The 19,398-nt window shown below is 38.5% G+C and overlaps 1 protein-coding gene across 12 annotated transcripts in view; it reads right to left on the reverse strand.

The window, feature by feature from the left end:
* The window catches only part of OPCML (opioid binding protein/cell adhesion molecule like), a 1,092,873-nt gene that overhangs the window by 101,111 nt on the left and 972,364 nt on the right, over positions 1 to 19,398 (reverse strand). For all 12 annotated transcript variants that reach the window (XM_082683304.1, XM_082683303.1, XM_082683293.1 and 9 more), the window contains one exon: positions 12,341 to 12,466. In XM_082683304.1, the coding sequence (XP_082539430.1) occupies positions 12,341 to 12,466 (126 nt within the window). The remainder of the gene's footprint in view (positions 1 to 12,340; positions 12,467 to 19,398) is intronic.

Below are 19,398 nucleotides of genomic sequence, written 5' to 3' on the forward strand. Positions count from 1 at the left end.
GAAACTTATAGTCAAAGCATGCAAACAATGAGAAATCTGGAGAGTCCAGCAAGGATGGGAGGTTCAGCAGGTACGAATTATCAGAAATAGCCAAGGGGGAAGTCCAGTGAAACAGAGCTGGAATGATCAATACTTCTCAAGAGTGAAGGCAGAGGAGGTGAGGACACAGGTCAGGTGATTTGAGGCAGCAACACCAGGAGACAGGGAAATCAGGCCAGCCCCCTGCGTCAGGGCAGATGCTATCTCCCTGTCCTCTTTTTGGGTTCTTGCTAGCAGCTGGAGGGTCTGGGCTCCAGGTAGAGGCAGCACCTGAGACGCTGGGCACATTACACCCTGAGCAGAACCAGAGATTCTCAAATCATCCTTCAAAGTGTTATGGCCAACCTGCCTTTGTTCACACTGTTTTCATGCCCTTCTGGGACAGAAAATGCTTCTGAAAATATATCTGGAGTGTTTGGGGCAAGTTAGAGCTGAGTCAGGAGTAAGAAGCTTAAGAGAATGGTGCTGAGGAAGAGAGAAGATGATCACACTGGGGTACAGCCCAGCCCAAAAGGGTGAAACTCCAAATATATTGCTGGGTGACGTCGCAGAGCTCTTTACGTCCCCTGAGGCACTGAAAGAAAAGCTCATTTCTTCATTAGCGGTGCTGGCAATGTCCTTACTGCCCTTAGGGGAAACAAACCCTTTCACTGCAGATGTAGTTACTGCATTCTGTTCCAGTTGTGCAGGGACAAATGAGCATGGGCTCAGTGGAGCAGGCAGGGGCCCTCCAGAGGCCTGGGAAGAAACTTTTCCCAGCACCCACGGTGTAGAGAGCAGACGTGAGGGGAGCAGAGCTTAGTGGGGAGGGCAGGGGGGGAGAAAGAGAACTGGAAAAGCAGAGGACTGCTTGTTCCCGATTATATCAGGTACTTTATAAACATTTCTCTTAGGAAGCAAAATCATCCAGAGTATCATTAAAAACAAACCACTTCCAGTGCCCCAGGGGGGTTACGCTCACCAATAAGTGGTTCTGGAGTGGAGAAATTGTTGATAGTACAAGAAAGAAAAAAAGGGAAGGGGGGAGCAAAAGCATAAAGAAAAGGCAGAAAAAGCTTTTGTGATGGTCTCCTTTGACTAATGAGGCTTTGCAGGCCACCAGGAGGGGCAGAGTCAGGGCCCTTGTGTTATGCTTCAGGTGTTCTGTGGGAAATCTGATCCCCTCACCTCTTCAGTCAACTCCAATTCTCCTTTGTGTGTGAGTCAGTCACTGCCTCCAGCTGGGAAGCTCAGATTCAAAGTCACAATCAACTACTTTTGCTTAATGAGTTCAGTTTCCCTTGATCCTACTTATGTCCGGTGGTTATCTCCTCTTCAGATGCTGGAACATTTGCAAGACTTGGAAGGTCCCCACTCCAATTAAAATCCTCCAAGCAACTGCCTATTTCCTTCTTCTCTCCCTCCCTCCTCTGAATCTCACACAAAGAGAGGCAGCTAATTAAGCATGCTCGCTGCTTTTGAATGGGGGTGGGGGGAAGAATGTCCCCCCTCCACCCCTGTGTCACACTTCAGCCTCCATCATGCTGGAGATAAGACCTGGCACAACTGGAAGCCTGTGACAGCAGATACTTTGAGAAAGGAGACAGGAGGAAAGGAACACCCTCTGATGCTTGAATGGCTGTTGGGCACTTGGAAATACTGAGGTGGTGATGACTTTCCAGGGTCGATTGCTACAGAATTCAGGGCCAGAGTCCATGTGTCTTTTTTTGGCCTGATTCTAGCTGGTGTGGGTGTGGAATCCTCTGGGTAACCCACCTAGAGCTCCTCGGTCAACGCTCAGGGTCTTCTCCAACCCATGAAAAAGACAGTGGCCTTACAAAGTTAATCAGGATCCCAGGCAGCCCCTTCCCTCTCTTTGATATACAAAAGAGACTTTCTCAGAGGTGGTTTGGCTACAACCATATTGCACAGCAATGTTATGAATGTCACGTTTACAGATTCCTCCCAAACCCCACACTAGGTTTACAGCCGGAACTTGTAACATACTGTCTTGCACATCACACGGTGGATTTAATCAGAACCTCATTGGCTGTAAGTGATAGAAACCCAACTTGAGGTAGTTTGAGCGAGAAAAGGTGATTTGTAGCAACTTTTGCCCTAAAGATGTAGAGGTTTTTAGAAGTAAATGGCTGGGGGGAAAGAGGCATATTGAGGACAGCAAGGACACACAGCTGGTCCTGAAAGTCCTTTGAATCTACCCTTGAGGGTGCTCATCTAGGAGGTAAGGTAGAAACAAACCTCTCTGAGGTTCCTTCAACATCTGGCCAGGTGAAGGAGTTCAGTATCAAAATTAAACACATTATCTCTGGAGGTGGCTGCAGTTTGTTAGTGTGGAACCAGGCTGCTTATTATTTTCTATTGAAGCCTAGGATTTCTATTCAGCAGCAAGAGTCACTGTGGACCCACTGCTGAGGCCAATTAGATCTACAGAACTTGTAAAGCTGGTCTCAATTTTATCAGTGTCCGACTGATTTCAATAGCATAATTTGATATAGCAATTGCGTAGAGAAGGCTTTACAACAGACGGCAGGCAGCATTGGATGCCTTTCCAATTCTAATTTTACTTTTGAGCTAGTTGGGCTTTTCACTTGCTATGATACATGTTAATATCCATTCTTATATTATAATCTAAAAAGTATTTGGAATAGATACTATCAAATTCCATTCTCTCTTCCTCCATAAGGGAAGCATATTATGACTAACTCTTTTTTGGCTTATAGATGGGGAGATTGAGACAGAGGTTTAGTGATTTGCCAGATTTACATAGAAAATGAATAGGTCAGAAATGAAATCTTCCTAGTTAAATCTGAACATCTAATTTCTTAGCTCTTTTACTTGCAACTTTCTTTGTATTTTCTAGAGCTCTTGGAATAAAGACCAGACTTTGAAGGGCTCTGTGTGATCTGGCCCCTAACTACCTATTCTAGACTATTGTCTCTCCAGCTTTTTACACATTCATGACACAGTTTTGTTTCTTGAAGAGCCACACTCCTTCTCACCTCAGGACATTTGCACATGCTGTTCTCCCTCACGTGGAAAGTTTCTACACAGCCCAGCCCCAAGGCATACGCTTATCTCTGTCCCTGTTCCTAGTTAACTTCCACTCATCTTTCTATGTCAGCTCAAGCATCACTATCTCAAGAAAGATTTAGCTAGACTAGCTCATGTCTCCCTGCTGCCCATTGTCACAGCAGTTTCCACACTTTGAACTTACATATTCTTGAGGATCAGTTTAATGATTATCCCTGACTAGACTACAAGCTGCATAAGAGCAGGGATCACATCTATCGTACACACCGTTGTTGCTATAACAGCAAGTGAACATTCTTAAACCATCAAATGAATGAATGAATTCATGAACAGAGATAAAAAGACATCAAACAGCATTTCCAATTCCAATTTTACATGTGAATTAGTTGAGCTTTCCACTTGGTATGATACATGTTAATATCCATTATTATTTTTATAATCTAAAAAAGCCCAGTGAAGAGGTTAAACATTACTTCACCACAAGACTAATTTCCTGCTGCCCCATTTCCAATATACAGTTTCTCAACTCAGTGTGAGGAGTGTGAGTAGCTTGCCATGCCCTCCCCTTGCTCATACAAAAGAACTCCAGCCTCCCAAGGAAGAGATTCTCAGAAATTTATGACTCAATCAACTCACCCAAAAGGAGCATAAATGGGATTAGTTTTAATATTGTTAAGTTGCAAAAATACAAGCATATGTGCATGCCAAAGCGAAAATGTACGCAAGCAAAGGGGGAAAACATATGGGTACCCATATGGTGAAAAGCGCATTGCTAGACCTTCATACACTTCTCATTTACAACAAGAACCAAAGTTAGTGAACATAAATTTGCTTTGCAAAAATGTGAGAGGAACAGCTTGTTTGCCCATAACTGTTCCACTGAGCAAGATATGTATAACCTTGATTTCTCATCTCAGACACCTCTTTCTCACACTCTGGGGATTAATTAGGCTCGAAACACGACTTCAGATTAGAAACAAGGATTCTGGCTGCCTTGGAGAGGGACAAAGAAGTAGTAGCATGACTGGATGATTCAGAGGGTCAACTAATAGGCAATTCTTATTAGTGGCTGGAACTTGTACCTAGGATGGTTTAGAAGAGAAACGAGGTTGGTGGGTCTCAGCGGGTTGATTTTAATTGAAGCAGAGAAACAACAGGGACCTACAGCAGACGACAGCATGAATGTGGGTTTCATTTGGAGACTGTGCTTTCCTTAGAACAATACTGAGTGGTAGCTAGAAAGTGCCTACATGCGGGAAGGTAGGTGTGGAGTTAGGAAGGGAAATATAAGAACATGGGTGATGCTCAAACTACTGAGTGAGCACTCTTGTGTTCCTCAGATAACAAGCAGAATTTGATGAAATATATCATGTTATATTGTAACTGTTCCCATTGCAAGCCATGGACACCATCTTTGTATGGCATAAAGATCTCTAGACTTAAGCAGAAGGAGCTAGGCCCCTTTCACATATCCACCATGTTAGTAAGCTGAGAGCCATTGGCCATTACTCAAACTTCCTGAGTGTTTTCCATACCTATGGAATAGGTAAGTATTCTTTTTGATTTGTATGAAAGAGTGCTGTAAACTCACTTGAAATGATGCATGTGGCAATATTTTATAATAAATTCCTATATAAGCATGCTAGTGGAACCCTATGAATTCATTTTATCATTTCTATTTTTTTTAGCTTTTTTATTTTGAAATACTTATTGACTCACAAGAAGTAGCAAAAATAACAGAGGTCCCATGTGCTTATGACCAGCTTCCCCAGTGGTGGCATCTTATATAACAGAATACCTTATCCGAACCAGGTTACTGATATGGACACAATGCAAATAACTGCACTATGGAGCTTGCATAGATCTCACCAGGTTTTGCAGGCACTCCCTGCTATTGCCTTTATGTATAATTCCATGACATTTCATCACTGCAAAGCAACTCCCTTATGGTGCCCTTTCCCCTTCCTTGCCAAAACCTTAGCAACCACTAACCTGTTGTGCATCTTCATAACTTTGCCATTTTGAGAATGTTTTAACAGTAGGATAATCAGGATGCACCTTCTGAGACTGACTCCTTTCATCTGGTGTAATACCCTAACATCCATCCAAGTTTTTGTGTGTATTTTGAATTCATCACTTTTTATGGCTAAATATTAACATCCCATCCTGTGCCTGTACCACCGTTTGTTGAACCATTCTCCCGCTGAAGGATATTTGGATTGTTTCTAATTTTAGTTATTACAAATAAGATTATGTTGTTCTGAACTTTTCAGGTGGACCAGAGTGACCTAAGACTGTCAAGGGATAAGCAGTAGGAATGGGTAAAATAACAGGAATAATAATAAACAATAAAAAAGGCATAGTGATGAATATGAGTACTTTTTCTCTCAGGACAGCTAGGGAATTAAATGAATTGAAACAACCCCATTTTGCAGTCTAGGAGGTCAGACAGAGGAAGTGGCTTTCCAAAGTAACTGAGAATGTTAACTGCTTGGGTGAAACTTTATCTTAGGTCTGTAAGAATTTGAAGTGCATGTTCAGTCTAAGACAAAACCTCCAGCCATAGGGATTAACATCTACACATGAGTATAGACTAGGGCTGTTTTTATTTAGAATGTTAAGAACTTGGCAAATGCTTTCAAGATATACCTCTTAGGAATTTTTCACAAGAAAAGTAAGGGCTGTAAGGGTGCTAGGATTGCTCAGTTGGTTGGGTGTCTGTCTGCCTTCTGCTCAGGTCATGATCCCAGGGTCTTGGGATCAAGCTCCACATCGGGCTCCCTGCTAAGCTGGAGCCTGCTTTTCCTTCTCCTGCTCCTCCTGCTTGTGCTCTCTCTCTCTCTTTCCCTGTATCAAATAAATGAATAAAATATTGAAGTAAAAAGAAAAAAAAAAAGAAAACTTAAGGGCCGTAGTAGAAACAGTCTTTAACATATTATGTGACCTCAACATCTAGCAAAGTGAATAGAAGATAGAAAAGTGCTGCCCAAAGAGGTCAGAACCATGGGAAGTGATATCACAAGTGTTAATTCTCTTAGCTTACATGCAATTCACTCATCTAGGAAACTCATAGATCTAAAACAAAAGCCAAACAGGGTTTTCCCCAGAACAACTATCCGGAGTGTCATTGATCACATTCATGAATGCTCACACCCTTTCCTCCGAGAAGGTTCTCTCCCACCACTACATTCATATTTGGGACTAACCAACGTGGTTTATAGATTCTTGCCCATGACAAATCAGAAGGAAATAATCAGAAGAAATGTGGCTGGCAAAAGGCTGGTATGCTCTCTTTAGGAAGAACTGACAACTAATAGTCATTTGGAGAGAAGGAAGGAAAAATCTCGGAACTATAAAAAACAGACACAAGAATTAAAAAAAAAAAAAATGTTGTGACCTTATTCCTGGCTATTCCAGCCTCCAAATGTTAAGATATAAACAATTGATATGCATGATGCTGATGTTACATTGTAAAGATGAGGCCAAATAGCATTCACTGTACTCAAGGAAACAGAGGAGAACATAATACATTTTTAAAATGTTTCCATTAAAAATGACTCAAGTCAATGATAAAGGAGTCAGCTTCGGTTACCTGGAAAATTCACTTCTGTGAAATAACTCATTCGCTTGCTCCCTGAGGTATTACTGTATATGAGTAGATTGTAGGAGCAACTCACTCACAGGTGAATAGATGTCATCTTAAAATCTCCATGGAGAGGAAACAGAAAAGAAGACTTTATTATTTTCCCCGAACATCTGGTCTTTCCAAATATGTCAATGGAAATGGGACTAGGTGTGTAACACATTCTAGTGGAGTACAAAGGCATTGTAAGAGGGAAAGACAACGCTCCTTAGAACACAACAGCCTGTACTGTCTCCTCCATCACACCCACCTGTGCAACTTTGGTTTAAGAGACGAAGAAACTTTGGTTTCACATTATTCAGGTGCAGCTTAGTTTCCACATTATTCATGGTTTTACATTCATGAGCCTTCCAATGATTGCTGGCCCAGCGCCCTTTCTCTTGTCCTTCAGGAGGGGAAAAGAATATCATCCTTGGAACCTACCTGTTTTGCAGTGTATTCCAAACACACTGGCCACTTGCCAATCCACAATGCCTGCCTGTTTTGGGACCTGCCCACTCTTTTGGAGGGAAAATTCTTTGAGGCAGCAGCCTGTGAATCCATCATTATTTTCATTCCTAAGCTGGAGGTCACTTGGTACAGATTTTTATGTTCCTGAAGGCTATTAAACAAGTTCTGTATTCTGTAGCAAATCCACATAAATATATGTTTTTTTAAAAACCCATTATCTGCTCCTGAAAATAAATTAAATATAACTTTTTATATCTGAAGCTAAATAAATACATGGAAAAATGCTCAGTGGTTTGCATGTCAATTGCAAAACCTCTGAATGTATGTTTACACAGCACTTTTCTTTGAGATGTTCGCAATGCTTAATAATCATGATCCTGTAACAATCTCAAGTTTTCCTTGGAGGTGAGGCAGATGTCCTCCAGGCAAACCTAGTTTCTGGGAATCCTAACACATCTGCCAACATGAAGGAAACTGGAAGTCAAGAGATCTCCAGTTAGATATCCAAGACTGGAGAATGGAAATGTTGGGGAAACTTTGGATCCACATCTGGGATTTTGGTTATTTGTTTCAAAAATTTCACCTTACTTTCATAGGAAGGATTAGTTTTTGGTTCGTTTGTTTGTTTTCAAGTGAAAATGGGCATAGTTACTTCGAAGGGGTTCCTGATAAAGTGGCAATGATGAGAGTATTTGCACCATGGAAATTCGGCAAATGCCACCAGGGCTCGTCCGTCTTCCCAACCTCGGCCCAATCAATTTTAAACATTTACCATTATACTAAGATCTAAAACCCTTATTTTTTCAACTATGTATCATTTCAGGTATAAATCATTTTGAGCTGTTTTTTTTTTTCCTCTTCATTACATATATTTACTTTTTATATTTCAGAGATTCCATATTGTTTCTGATTCACACAGGCTTGACATTATTTTTCTCTCGTGTGATAATAAATTTATTGGGTCATTAGCTTTTACCTTTTCCTGTAATTTCTAGGGATTGGCAGCATATGTTTGGCCCATCTTTTTAAACTATAAGCATTATCACTATTCTTAATCTTTAAGAATCTGCTCATTAAAATATTCTATTTCTAAATAAAGGTTTGTTTATTCACTTCTGTTATACAGATCCCTAAATTTAACCAAGAATTTTCAAATCTTGCGTTATTAGCATTTTAGGAACACGGTTGTCCAGTGAACTAAATTCTCCAATGTAATCCTGTTGGAATTTCAAAGGAAATGTCATTGCAACTTTTATTTCCTATTCTTGCATGCTAAATTAACCAGCAAATTGTTCTAAAAATGCTGTTTGATGTTTGAGTTTTATTGGCTGCTCTTCTAAACCTTTAAAACAACTTCCCAGAGTCTCCTCAACTCTAAGTGAGAAGGAATAGCCTTCTAAAAATAAATAATGGTAGTCATCTGCAGATGCACATTTTAAACTTGCAAACCCTCCAGGTTCCAAAGCTTTTCAAATTTGGAAAACAATGCTTTGAGTTTAAATGTTTAAATATCATGGAGAGAGGAGGAGAAAGACAATGGGGGAAAGAAAGACAGCCAGTGAAGGCGGAAGCTGTAAAAAAGCAAAAGGCAACTGAAAGTAGATCATAGCCTGAGAGATTTGAAGAGCAGAGGAATCATTTAAATGTAGGGTTTTCTGAGCTTTTTTGAGGCTGAATTGTAACTATTATGTTGTATAAAAGATTGAGAATATGGATGAATTTCCCTTATTTTGAGGGAAACCTTACCAGTGTACCATTAGAAGGTATTGCTTCAAAACACTTACACAAAGTCGAAATGCCTTTCAAAAGATTTTTAGGCTCAGAGAATTATGCATTTAGGATCAAATAAATGCATTTTCAGATTTCAAGCATTTATAAAAATCTCTGAATTTACCAAATACATAGAAATTGGCCTGATGTTTAGACATAGTTTTCTATGAAATATAAATCTGAAATTGTCTCTCACTTCAAGCAAAATTTCTATGCGACTTAGGTCTTTGGGAACATAAGCTATTGCTTCATTTTCACTAAAGTTGGGCTTTGTGATGTCCCTCATGTATAGTTTAATATTCTTATTAACATTACTTTATAATATAGACATTTTGTGTGTCCATATCTGAGGTCTGTATACAAAGAATGTTCAGAGGATTTATTAGTATTATCTTTCCCTACAACAAGGCTGGGGTTGACACATACATCTCTGTTCACATGGAGGACATGAGACCATTTAACTTTTCCCTTAAATGGTGCTCCTAGTAACAAATCCAGTCTCTCATCTAGGAAGTACTGCTTACATAAATTATGTTACAAATTAGGGGCAAATTTTCAGGTATTTCTTTATCTCTATGTGGATTTTTTTTTTAAGATTTTATTTATTTATTTGACAGAGAGAGATCACAAGCAGGCAGAGAGGCAGGCAGAGAGAGAGGAGGAAGCAGGCTCCCTGCTGAGCAGAGAGCCTGATGCGGCCTGGATCCCAGGACCCTGAGATCATGACCTGAGCCGAAGGCAGCGGCTTAACCCACTGAGCCACCCAGGCGCCCTCTATGTGGATATTTTTAAAGTTTCATTGAGATTTTAATTTGCTTTCAATAAAATGTTCCCATTTTTTTAAAAGATTTTATTTATTTATTTGACAGAGATCGAGATCATAAGTAGGCAGAGAGGCAGGCAGAGAGAGGAAGGGAAGCAGGGTCCCTGCTGAGCAGAGAGCCCGATGTGGGGCTCGATCCCAGGACCCTGAGATCATGACCTGAGCTGAAGGCAGAGGCTGTAACCCACTGAGCCACACAGGCACCCTAAAATGTTCCCCTTTTTCGAGTATCATTTGGCATTTTGACTTATGTAAGGGGCAACATAAGCAGCACTGTATTGAAGATATAAACATTTCCATCAGCTGAAAAAATTCCCTTGTGCCCCTTTGTAGTCACATCTCCCCAGATCCTTACTCCAGGTAACCAGTAAATTGATTTCAATCACTATGGCTTAGTTTTGCCTATTAAGTCATGCAGTAGGTAATTTTGTGTCTCGCTGCTTTTGCTTGGCCTGTTTTTGAGAATCATCTATGTTGTTACATGCAGCAATGATTTATTACTTTTACTTGCTGAGAAGTCATTTGTTGTTTAAATATACACAATTTATCTATTTAATTGTTGAAGGTTCTTTCTAGTTTGAGGCTATTATAAATGAAGCTGCCATAATATTTATGTGCAATGTATATTTGTAGACAGACATTTTCATTGATCTTTGGTGAACACTCAGGAGCAGAATTGGGGGTCATATGTTAAGTGTATGTTTAACTCTGTAACAAAGTGCCAAACCGTTTTCTGTAGTGTTTATAGCATTTTATAGTCCCAGAGTTAATGTGGAAGAGTTTCAGTTTTTCCACATCCTCCCCAACAGGTGATACTGTCAGGGTTTGCTGTTGTTGTTGTTGTTTTTAAATTGGACAGCCTAGTAGTTGTGAGTAGAACCTCATTATGATTGAATTTTCATTTCTATGGTAAATATATTTCACAAATGTTCAGGTGCTTTTTATTCGGAGATCTTCTTATGTGAATTGTCTGTCAATTTTTTTGTTCACTTCAAGATGGATTTTTAGAATTATGTTGTAAGAATTCTTCATGTAACCCAGATGAAACTCAAACATAACCCAGACAAAATCCAAAATTCTTTGTTTCTCCCAGTCTATGGCTTGTCTATTTGTTTATACTTAAATGGTGTTTTTAATTTTGATGATGCCATTATTAATTGAATTGCATTCCCCCACATTCCCCAAAAACGATACTTTGAAGTTCTAATTCTAGTGCTGCAGAACGTGACCCTATTTGGAAATAGGGTCTTTATAAGTTTATCAAAATCAGATGAGGTCATGAGACTGGGCCCTAATCTGATACGTTGGTGTCCCTATGTAAAAGGAAAATTGGATACCAAGAGAGGCACACTGGGAGAAGGTCATGTGATAATGAAGGCAGGAATCAGGGGGATACATCTACAAGCCAAGAAACATTAAAGCCTGCCAGCCAACCACCAGAAAGTAATGGATACGCATCGGGCAGGTTCTCCCTCACAACCCTGGAAAGGAACCAACCTTACCTCCCTTCAATCACAGACATATAGCTTCCAGAACAATAAGAAAATACATGTCTGTTGTTTAAGCCAAACCATTTGTAGCACTTTGTTACCGCAGCCATGAGAAAATGATACAAAGCCAAATTTATTCTTGATTCCTTCTTTTGTGGTAAGATCCTTTGATGTCCTAGCAAAACATTCTCTATTTCAAAGTCATGAAGGTGTGTTCCTACGGTTTCCTCTAGATCTAGGTTATTTTTACATAACACACAGGCATACTCCACACCTTCTCCTGTTTCACTGAATTTCATGCTATGCTTGGATATTCTCATGCTTGAGGGAGCATTTGTTTCTTACATAATTTCTAGAATTAATCATAGTTTCTAGTAATGTATAAATACACGAGGTGACTCTGTACCCAACTCTTCAAGTTCAACTTAGAATAAGTTTTCGTTCCAAAGAGATAAGGCCCACTGTTCTTTTGGTTCCCTTCCTACAGAGGTGGCGAAGATCATCACTGACATTGAATGCCAACCACTGCATGCCCAGCACATGCATGCCGAGGGCACCGCATCATTTCCAACATCCTTCTTCCATCCGGGTGGGCTATTGATGTGTGGGTTAAATAGGTGTGGCTCCCGGGAAATGGTCTGAAAGTACTGAGTAAGGAGATCTTTTTTCTTAAGGATGCACAGTAATACCAACATTTACAAAGGGCATGGTAACCTTCTAGCACTCTTCTTAAAGAAAGGGCTAATGACCAACTGACCCATGCATCTCTACCTTAAGAAATTAGTATCTTTGTTTAAGGTGATGGCACTCCTGTTCTTCCTGCCTGGGAAAACAGAAGTTTTCTGTGATCATAAAAAGGACTGAGAAAATAATTCAGTACATTTTCTCTTTGTAAATCCTTTTTTTTTTCTTTTTTTGGAATGGAATACTCAGTGACTGATGCATGTGGTCTATTTGCTTTTGCTATATTTGCTTTTACTATGTTACAAATACAGCATTGCTTTTTGATTCCCAAAGTTTTGGTTTGCTTTAGAACAAATTCTTCAATAGAATAATAGAATAACTCTGAAAAATTCCTAGAGGTAAAGAACTTACCCTTGACTGACAGGTGTCTCCATGTCACAGTTGGCTCTGGTCTGCCAATAGCAAGACACAGCAAGGTCACACTGCTTCCCTCATTCACAGTGATGTCTGAGGAGATATTCATGATCTGGGGAGGAACTATAAAGAAACAAAGGAGAAACAAAACACATGAAGAGGATTCTTTTTACTCAAAAGGAGGTGTAAGCCTGTAAATATTTGCACAGCATGGTTTTATGATCAGTATTAGTCTCAACAATAATGTTCAGATTTGCCAACAAGGTGGCCATTAATACTGTGCACTGCTAGGGCTCAAACCTGGCTCTCCCAGGAACCTGGCAAAAACAAATACTTCCATTGCTTTGTTTTCCTCTTCTTTTCTTCATTTCCTACCTGGAAAGATAGGACTCATCCCTCAAGGGACTTCAAAGAGCACCTCCCCTTTACAGTTTTCCCTCACTTTTCCACAAATCTGAGAAGAGAATCACCTCCCTTTCTCCCTGTGGTATGTGGTGTCCCAGCTGATTTTTTTCATGCCTGTCTTTTTACCTAGAGTTAGTTCCTCAAGGATTAGGATGGAGTCCCATGCGTCTCTATTTCCTCATTGTCTAGCACAAGGCTGACAAAGGGTCCTGCTTAATTCCTTTTGGAAAGAAAGATTCAAAGAACAATGGAACAAATCCAAAAACTATGGGGTGGGGTTTGGGGGGGGTGGCCAGAGCTCAAAGCTTTTAATGGAGGATTTCAGATACCTAAACCTTTCTTCTCTGTTACGTTTCAGATTCTCCGAAGGATGGCAAGAGAGGAGGCTCAAATTCTACAACTATGTTGATTTATTCAAACTGCCATTTTAATTAAAAATTATTAATTACCAAACAGGTAGAGTACTGGTAGTTTCCAAACCACCCAGAGTCAGTGGCAAAGGAGAATTATGGCTGATGCTTGATTCAGACAACTTTGCTGCCGGGAGTTTTATGCTGCTGAGACCTTAGAGTTAAGTCTTTTCAAGGAGAAGCCATAAGTAACATGTAGAACATTTGACTTCTTAAGGGAATCCACATTAGCAAATAAATAAAAAATTGCCTATCATATAAATCTGCCATATTTTGGATTATTTCTGCATTAGGATTTGGCCTGAAATTTCATTGCACATATTTTATCCAAATACACACTGGGAAAAAATAGTGTGCATTCTAACTACACTGCATTCTCTTGAGATAACTGTACTACCTGTTTTTCAGTATTTTCTAGCTTGTTAAAAAATAGTTCTGGGTAGAAATGTCAATACTTTTTTTCACTTTTATAAAGCAACAACTTCAGTGCACCTTCTGCAATATTCTCAGAATAATGTCTGCTTTAGCTGGATGTGTTGGGCCCTCTGAAGTTCTTTCTCTAGACCCGGGAGTCTCCCTGGTGCTGGTGTTAAGATAGACACAGCTCAGGGGAGGGGGTTGTACAGTCAGGTTCGTAGAGGATAATTTAGTACATGCGATGTCCAGGGCCACATCTTCCAACTCAAGCCCCAGTTCAGAATCACCAATTCTGTACATGCTATGTTTCATCTGATAGTTCAAGGGGTCCTGGCTTAAATAGATATTTGTAAAATTCCGTGGATATTTAGCATGACTGCCTCATTCTCTAGGTACTCAGCCAGTGTCACCCATTAGGATGTTAGTTCCTGGGGTGCAGTTGCAAAACTGATCCACACTCCCACCAAGCCCCAGGCAGTGCTAACTGCAACCCCTACTCCACCCCAGCACTTCCAGAATGGCCCTGCCACTTTCTCAAAGGAAGAAAGATAAGTATAGCTTTAAGGGTGTGTACACCAAGAAGAAAGGAAGCACAAAGAGTGAACTGGGATGAAAAAAAGTTTTTTTCTCAATTATGATACCCTTATTATTAATATATACAATGCAATAATGTATGTTAACATAAAATGCTCATTTTCAAAAGTTGCACATATATTATTTTATGGCTACTTTACAAGTTATGAAATAAATATTCTCACAATTGAAAATGAAAACAAAATTGAAGCCAGGGGAGAGTTAAGTAAATTACCCAAAAGGACATGGCCAGTAAATGGCAGAATTCTTTCCATCAGATTAAGCGGCTTCTTTGTTTGTCTTATCGATACCCCAAACACAGTATTTATATTTGTCTATTTTGTTTCCTCTGCTTTGAATGATCTCCCAGTGTATCTTCCCTCACAGCACTTAACCATAAAGAACAAAACCACCTTGTGCCAGTTGCTTCCCCAACACATTGCATAGCACGAAGGGGAGGAGCCCATTTTAATCATCTTTGTTAATCCAGGGCCTGCTAAGAGCAAGCAGCACTTACCAAGAGCAGCTCTCAATGCTTCCAGTTTAAGTTTGAATCTGAATTGAATTTGACAATACTTTTAATGGCCCTCCCTTTGTTAGCATGACAAATTTTTTGAAGAAAGGAGTACTTGAAAATGAATAAATACTTCTACCTATTGGAACAAAGGAGATCTTTGTTCCATTTGCAGACACTTATTTATGGCAAATGGATCTGTTTCCAAGTATCTATAAATCTATGTGTCAATGTATGTATCTATGTATCTATCTATCCATTTATCTATCTATATAACTAGTGTTTATGGTTATACAGGTAAACACAAAAATGTACAAGTCTTAACCAAAATATTAAAATCACTCACAAAAAATGATAGGACTCACACAAGTCTAAGTAAAAGATGACAAATAGCAAGCACAGTGTGTTTTAGTCATAGCTGCAGACACGAGGGGCCCCCAGACCTGCCAAGAGTGCACGCATCGTTGATGGTGGTGGGCTACAACCACTCATATGGTTGTGCAGATTGTTCAGTGCACAAATTGTGGTCCTTTATGATAAGTAAATTAAAAAATAGAAAAATAGTTCAATAGATATAGACACATAAACATACATATATATATATATATATATATATATATATATACACACACACAAATAAAATACTGCCTGACACTCTATATATCTGTATACATACACAACACACACATATGTGTGTATATATTATATATAATATATACACTCATATATATGAGAGATAATATTTTATCAGATAACAATCAGAGGAAGAAGCAGATTTCCAAAGTATCTTAGGGTTCTGGGTTATCATGAGGTATTTATACATTCTTTCTTTAGCCTTAGCACGGCCAGCTGCTCTTAAATACAAAATACATCTCGAACCTGCCCCATCCACTCCACTCATACTGCCATTGGATTAGTTGAGAAGCTTATTGTCTCTAGCTTTGGATATTACAAAAGTCTCTTAATTTCTCAACCTGCCACCATTTTATAATTCAAACCCTATAAACCTACCACAATCACCTCTTAAATATTTTTTCTTCTGCCTAACACCCCAAATATCTGCCCCTATCTAAGACTGGAAAATCTAAACTTCTTAACAGGATTTACAAAACCATTCATAGTCTGGCCATAGCTTAACTACTGGCCCCTTCTCTAATATGTAGTCCTCTGCCCCCCAACTTCTCTCATCTTTGTGCCTTTACACATATTATCCCTTCTGCTGGGTAAGTACCTTTCCACTTCTCTGCCACATGAAATCCGCATCCATCCCTCAATTCAACTCAACTCAAACATGAGCTCCTTTATGATGTCTTAGCTGCTCTCTCTTCTGCTCCCAAGGCATTCTTGTTTATGTCTTTATCATACAATTTATCTTTGCAACTGAGCTATTCCATGGAAGGGATCTGCTATATTTATCCTCCTATTCTTATTATAAAAAACCAAAACCTGACGTGTAGTAGCATCCTTTTCCCACTTAATATAATATATGAAAGCATAGGTTTTTAAATTGGATATCTTATAATCTGTCAAGTGTTTTCCATCTTAGAGATCTGACATTTGCCCTTTTTTCTTCCTGAAATACCCACCCACTTTCATCATTTTTTTTTTTTCTTTTCCAATCAGGGCTCAGTTTTTATGTTAGCTCCTCAGAGAAGTCTTTGTTAGGACCCTAGACCTCCCCCCAACCCATCTAATTCAAATCCTTCTGTTACAATCTCTTCTCAACTCTAAATTTTCTTAATGATTTTTATATAGCTTTGTGCTTTCATATACATTAGTATAATTATTTGTTTAAAGTCTTTCTGGTCCTAAGCTATAAGCTTTATAAACCACTGTATCCCCACTACTTAGAATTATGCTTAACACATGGTTGCTTAAAAAAATTTTGTGGAATAAATAAATGGTTATTATATGTACAATTGAGCCATGAACAACACAGCTTTGAACTAAATGGGTATATTAATATGCATTTTTTACAGTAAAGTATTATACATGTATTTTCTCTCTCTTTTGATTCTCTTAGTAACATTTTTTCTCTAGTTTATTATAACAATACAGGATAAAGTACATATAAAATATGTGTTACCAATTGTTATGTTATTAGCAAGATTTTTGGTCAACCGTAATCTCTTAGTAGTTAAGGTTTTGGAGAGTCGAAAGTTATACAGGGATTTCGACTGTATGGGAGGTTGACACATCTATCCCCTATGTTCAAAGGTCAATTATAGTTTCTTATACATGTTATTATGCATTTGTGAGGAAGAAATCCTGAGTAAATTAGGGATTGAAACGTGTGATTCTGGACATATTAACACCATCCTCCATAAAGTTGACAATGATATAATTGGAATAGCATATGAGAAAGCCATGTAACAGAACCTAAATTTTAGGGTCCAAGATACCTGTGTAACCCTGGGCAATCTTAGCTTAACTCTTCTGAGCCTCTAGTTCTTCCACTGTAACATGAAGACAACAATTCTCTTTCTAGTTACTTATTAGAGTTAACTTTAAATGTGTATAGGACATTAGCACAGTACCTGGAAATAAGTACTTAATAAATGTTAGTTGCTATTATTCGTGTTTATATATTCATTTATATTATTCATGCTATTTAGAATCAGATAGCTTAGTCTGTGACTAATTCTTCATTTTCTGAATTTCAGTTCCTTCAGAGTTAAGTCAGAACTTATATATAGGTGATGCTCCCCTTGGATAACTGGGAAGACTGCATTATATATGCTTCCAGGATAAAAAGTAAATATTCAATAAATATGATTTTCTTCTTCTTCCTTAGCTGAATAATGGAGCTTAAGCAAATGCACAGGGCAAATCACACAGGTTTGTTTAAAGAAATTGCCTGGCTCCTCCTTATATCTTTTATTTTAGGGAGTGTCTGTTTCTGTTTGTAGAAGACAAGGTACAGGCTTGAGTGCCATGCTGCATTATTTCAAGGACGATAATTTCACGCATTTCAAACCTGCCCTACCTCTGTCCCACCACAGTCTTTGCTAATTAGGCTTTAAGTGTTTTGTTTAAAACTAGATGACACCATTTAAAAAAAAACATCTTGTAATTTATAATCATAAAGGCTGAAGTTTAAATACCATTTTTCTTCCAACTACTTTCTGTGTGATTGAAAAAAAAACAAAACAAAACTGAAAGCGATTAAGCTTCAGCTTCCTCCACCATATACCTAAAATTGGCATAAAGATACATGCCACATAGGAATGTGGAGATTAGATTAGAGACAATTTTTTAAGGTTTTATTTATTTGAGATGGGGGGAGGGGCAGAGGGAGAGAGAGAAAGAGAATCTCAAGCAGATTCCATGTCCAGTGAAGCCTTGCATGAGGCTCAATTCTATGACCCTGAAATCATGAGGTGAGCTGAGATCAAGAGGCAGATGCTTAACCAATTGAGCCACCCAGGCAACCCAGAAAGAATGTTTTAAAAAGACTTAAATAGCTATTACTGTTTTATCTTCCCCCTGCCCCATTCTTGTTATTCTCAGAGAATAACAAAATATTAAGAGACCATGAGAAAGCTAACATAAAGGGGAAATGCTTTCCATTATACTCAAAGCTAATTTATAAAAATAATACAGTAAATACTTTTAAAGAATTTCTTTTATTCTTGTAGGGTTAACATTTTTTTTTTTTAACAAGGGAGCTTATTTCATAAACTAAAGGTGAAACTAATTTGGGAATTATAGCATACATGCTAGGCTAGGTCATGCCATATTTTGTATATGCAAATAGTAATGACATTGTGTCAGAAGCAAGATATGAAGTGTGGGATAAGTGGATTCTGATCTTGGTTCCTCACAGCTGTACAATCTTTTGTAAATCACTTAACCCTTCTGATTTAGGTGTGTGTGTGTGTGTGTGTGTGTGTGTGTGGTGTGGTGGTGGTGTTCATTTGTTTCTTTTGGCTGATTTTATTTGAAGAAACTAGATTGGGATTTATCAGATCCTTTCCAGTTTAAATTCTGTGAATTGGTGATCTTCTAGCAATATTAACTGTCCAGTGCGGCTTCTACAGAGAACAAAGTGGTAATAGCACCAGCAGCAGTAACAAAATCACTAGTATTTAGTTCTTTGAGCCTGGTACTAATTGCTCTGTATACATTATTTGTTTTAATCCTGAACATATTTCTAGGAAACATTATCTATTAAAAATCAGCATTAAGGGTAGACATATATATCAATGGAATAGAATTGAGAGTCCCAGAAATATATCCATACTTTTATGGTCAATTCATTTTCAACAAGGTGCCAAGATAATTCAATGAGGAGAGAATAGTCTTTTCAACAAATGGTGCTGGGACAACTGGATATCCACAGGCAAAAGAATGAAGTCGGACTCCTACTTCACTTTATACACAAAAAATTAACTCAAAATGGATCAAATACCTCAAAGTCAGACCTAAAAGAAGAAAACACAGGTGTGAATCTTTGTTATCTTGGATCAGACAGTGATTTCTTAGATATGACAGCAAAAGTGCAAGCAACAAAAGAAAAAAATAGATAAATTGGACATCATCAAAATAGAAAAAAAAAAAAGGCTTTTAATTTTGTGCTTCAAAGAATGCCATAGAAAAAGTGAAAGAGATAGCTCACAGGAGATAAAATTTTTGCAAATAATACAGCTGATAAAGGACTAGCATACAAACTATGTAAAAATTTTCACAATTGACAATAAAAAGATATAACCTAATTAAAAAATAGACAAAAGATT

The sequence above is a fragment of the Mustela nivalis genome (assembly GCF_964662115.1).
Source record: "Mustela nivalis genome assembly, chromosome: 9".
Classification (NCBI taxonomy): Eukaryota; Metazoa; Chordata; class Mammalia; order Carnivora; family Mustelidae; genus Mustela; species Mustela nivalis.